This window comes from Pundamilia nyererei, unplaced genomic scaffold, assembly GCF_000239375.1.
Source record: "Pundamilia nyererei isolate P.nyererei 1_Seehausen unplaced genomic scaffold, PunNye1.0 scaffold00047, whole genome shotgun sequence".
In the NCBI taxonomy this organism is placed as follows: Eukaryota; Metazoa; Chordata; class Actinopteri; order Cichliformes; family Cichlidae; genus Pundamilia; species Pundamilia nyererei.
The window spans coordinates 1,898,848-1,903,177 of NW_005187448.1; the positions used below are offsets into that span (position 1 = coordinate 1,898,848).

The window sequence follows — 4,330 nt, forward strand, 5'->3', positions numbered from 1 at the left end:
GTTGCAAAACCAATACAACCTCCAGAGGAAAGCATACTTTCACTAATGACTCTTTTACAAGTTACACAGTAGTCCTAATGAGTTACTCCTACAGATGATCTCCTTCAGAGAGAAACAGAAAGAGGTTACAGAGATACAAACAATACTGGCAGGAAATGTCTTTTTGCGTGGGTGGGTGTGAGCAAATGGTTTTCCCAAGCACATGGATTTGGATCATGTGAGTGTGTCTCTAATGTGTTTGATGGATAAAATGACTTTGAGATCAATCAGCAGTGTGCCTGCCACCTTCTACCTTCCTCGCTTTGGCAATATATCCGGTCTAAAGAACATGAACTGTAGGTTTTTCTATTTGTTTGTTGGTTTGTTTGTTTCTTACACCATTTCATTTTTTATAATAAATCAGCTGTGTTTATGCCACATTTCTGTTTCTGTCACAGCGGCATCTTTAAAAGAATCTGCAAATGCAGATCAGTAGCTAAGCCACTAATGTAACCAAGGATTTTTTATTGTATTTTTTTAAAAATGTAGTTGTTATTTCATTAGTTTGAGCCTGACCCATTGCCACATAGTTTTTTATTCTGCGACCGGCCGGTGGACTAATCTGAATATTGAGCAAACAGTTGGGTTCTACAGATTTTATGTTTGTTGAGTCACAAAATGATCAAAATTAAAATCAAATGTGATGTCTCTCCTTTTTTGAGAGCATACAAAGGTAGCAGAAAGATTATGACATCATTTTATGTTCAGATTGTTTGTTGCGTCCCTTAAAAGACAAGCTGGGCCCTTCTACCACAAATAGTTTTTTTGTTTGTTTCAGATTTGGTCACTGGATATTTGGGTCAGCAGCATTCTTACTGCAGACACAGACTATTAAAAAGAAAAGAAAGAAAAAACAATACTGGACCACCGCTGTTGTAAATCTTCCTCCATGTAAAATTTATGAAACCCAGCCCAAGTACAGTGGCCAGTCAATCAAGTGACATTATTGATCAAATGAAGGATCTACATAAGATACTATAACTCACATAAAATTGAGGATTGATGGGCATTTTTCACATTAGTATGCTCCTGGTATATATTTTTTTAAAGTCTGGGATATGTATTCTTCTGTGGGCTCTCTGCCCAGAACTCATCAGTCAGTGAAATGATGATCTGTGACAGCAATTATGTTAAAAAGGTGGACACATGTAAAGGTGCTGCAAACTGAAATCAATACACAAGGGCTTTCATTACAAACAGACAACTAATCAATACTCAGGGAGCACTTCAGCTTACAGGAGTAAGTTTTACTCAACTTCCTGTGAGCCTCGACAGGCAGTGGTCTGTTGCATTATTCAAAGTCTGCTGGTTAGTAAGGGCAAGGGTAAATAATTGATTGTTTTCTGGGTTGAATATACACTGAGGCTAAACAGGCTTCTCACTGTACTTCACCTTCTCCCTCTGTGCACAGTCTAAATCCGGCTTGCAACAGTAGGTGGAGCAAAAAATGTTAAATAACCTAACAGACATATTAACATGAAACCGTTAAGAAAATTGCACCCGACTCCTCATGAGCATATTCAAATGTGGCGTCGAGTAGGAACAGCTATAGCTGCCTTCGAAGCGTTTTGATTTGCTTTTTAAGGTGGGAGCATTTATCTTTGAAATTCATCTTTTGTTTGTTGGTGACGGAGGAAATCGTTCACTGTGACGCATCACACACGTCAGCCCCCCCCCCCCCTCCTTTTTTTTCCTTTTCCTGCTCGAATAGAAAACTTCGATCAAACTTTCTCAACTATAAAGGGAAGTTATTTAAAAGCTAAAAACCGAACAAAACAAATTTACAAATTATCCCAAATTAAATTCGCGGTCATTTCACCCCTCCCTCTCTCGCTCAGTGTCCCTGAACACACACATAAAAAACTTACCCGCCCGGTGCTGACTCCTCTTTACTCTCATCCACTCAAAAGTTTTACTCCTTTCATCCGTATCAGCTCCTTTACAGTCCGGGCTCGTGGAGCTTCCCACGGCGACGTGAATCTCGGGGATATTGTGAGGGTAAATTTGAATTTCCTCCGTAAGTGACCCAAAGCGCTGTGGCTTCTCTTTATTTGACGCGCAGTATCCACGTCCTGGAGAGCCCTGCCCCTGCACCCTGCACCGCCAGGGGACACGGGACGAGTGGGGGCAGGCCAGTGTCGAGAATCCCTCCAGAGCCTCAAACCCTGGAGGAGGAGGGCTGTCCGAAGAGGTGCACAAAGTCAGACGCGGAGAATAAAATCCCGAGGCAACTTCTACCTCCACTTTCCCCTCCTCATCACGACCACCGAGTTCAGGATGAGACCTGCTGCCCAGGTCCTGGTTTATAACCTCTTTTGCTCGGCAGCAGCCCGTTAACAGAGGGCTATTCTCCCCTTCGGCCGTTAACTCTTGATAGGAAGTCATTATCACCTTTCCCCTGCATAATCATTGGACGGGCTTGCACTTCATGCCCGGCCTCTCATGCATGGTCAGGCGGCTGGACGACCGTGGGGACATTCCTCAGAGGAGAAACAGCAGTCCCTGATTGATGGAGATGACGTGCCCTCCCCTTCTCGGCCAATAGCTGGACATCTCTGTCATCAGGCTGGACAAAACTGATTAAGCCGAGCAAGCAAGTTGCGAGACTCGCTTAAGGTCAACATTTTTAATGGTGTCCGAGCACAACAAGCAGGCCCACAGAACAAAACTACAAACATCCTTAGAAAGCAGCAGGAAAGTCAATCATCATCACACTGAGGACCTCTGTGGGCCTCTCACCTTCAGACAGGTAGGACACGACGCCAAAAAAACACAGTTTTTGTCCATTTAGACAAAGTCATATTCTTCCTCACTGGTTATTTTTCAAGATAACAATAAAAAAACTTTTTGTCCAAAGTCGAATTAGCATAATATAAGTCTACACTGATGTAGTTAATGGATTATGTAAATTTTTCAAGGCTTCTTGAAAAACCCAGGGCCCTCTTTAGCAAAGGGCTTAGGTCATGTGAAAGACACACTTGACGGGTTCAGAGGTCGTGACAGCTGGTATTTAGAAGTTCAGTGGCAGCAGATTTGTAATTAGTCTCGAACAAATACAAAAAATGGCTCCGCGTGAAGATCAAGAAGCTGTAAGTGGGAGAGAGGACGTGTCCAGCTCAAGTTTGACGTGCTCCTCAGCTGGGTTAGCAGCTGCTTTTACGACTGTACTTTTCTCGTGTTTAACCGGAAATGAACTGCTGTGGGACAATTTTCGCGCATGTGTAAACAGGGTTACATGGCTGAAAGTTGAAAGAGTGACAGAAAATATATTTAGATATTAAGAAGCGCAAAAAGCTGCTGGGTCTGCACCGCCCTAAAAGGCATTTGGTGCAAAAGCAGATCTACAGGCGCACGGCTACAGCAGCTCACAGATCAAGGAGCTCCACAGTGCAGCTGTTTGGGGTTTTTTTGTTTTCATTTATATATTTATTTATGCATTTATTTCTGGTGACCTACTTTCAAATTCACGCATCACTGTGACACTCAGCTTGGCCGCATACATTTAAAACCATGGGAATTAATAGAGCTGATAATGCCCTGATGCGCCAGTGCTAACGTCTAATATTCATTTGAAAACCACATTTATTTTCGCTTTCACTTTGATCCCACTTCACAGTGGGATATTTTGCGAGGGTATAAAAAAAAGAATGACAAACATTAAATAGCTAGCTTGTTATTTTTAAGTTTCAACGATCATGTGATCGTTTTATTTTTTATCTCTGTAAAAAAAATGCTGTGATCCTGCAAATAAGTTGAAGACGTGTAAAGAAATTTAATAATTTTAACTTATTTACACCTGTATTTTTGTTTCCCACGGACTCTTAGTTTAATTAGTTAAAAAACCAACCTATTAATTAGTAAATTACATTTTTATATATGCATTTTATTACTACTTAAATATAGTAACTACACGGTTATATTACCTTTTTATTATTATCATCGCTAGTGGTAGTAGTAGCAGCATAACTGTCATTAACATTATTAATATTAGTATTATGTGCTATCTAACAGGTAACATTTAATTAAAACCCTAACCTATAAAATATCTGCCTCCGTTCTTATCGCGTTATTTTAACTATATTTCCTATGTCTTTTAAGTCTGCAGTAATTACAAAATAATTCAGCGTAATGAACAACTTCTAACTGCATTCTTACAACACAGAAATATGGTCCCAGCTGTGGGAGTTAATGGGATTCTACAGGCAGCGATGTGCTGAATGACTGAGTGCAATATATCCCTTCTCTCCATGCATTTGCATGGTGCACTGATCCATCTTCATGTCAGCTCGGA

At 40.9% G+C, this 4,330-nt stretch overlaps 1 protein-coding gene across 1 annotated transcript in view; it reads right to left on the reverse strand.

Moving 5' to 3' along the window:
• Positions 1-2,440, reverse strand: part of hoxc1a (homeobox C1a) — a 4,798-nt gene extending 2,358 nt beyond the window's left edge. Inside the window, exon 1 of the mRNA XM_005732550.1 lies at positions 1,908-2,440. Within this exon, the coding sequence (XP_005732607.1) occupies positions 1,908-2,424 (517 nt within the window). The 5' untranslated portion in view covers positions 2,425-2,440. The remainder of the gene's footprint in view (positions 1-1,907) is intronic.
• Between the last annotated feature and the right edge of the window lie 1,890 nt (positions 2,441-4,330).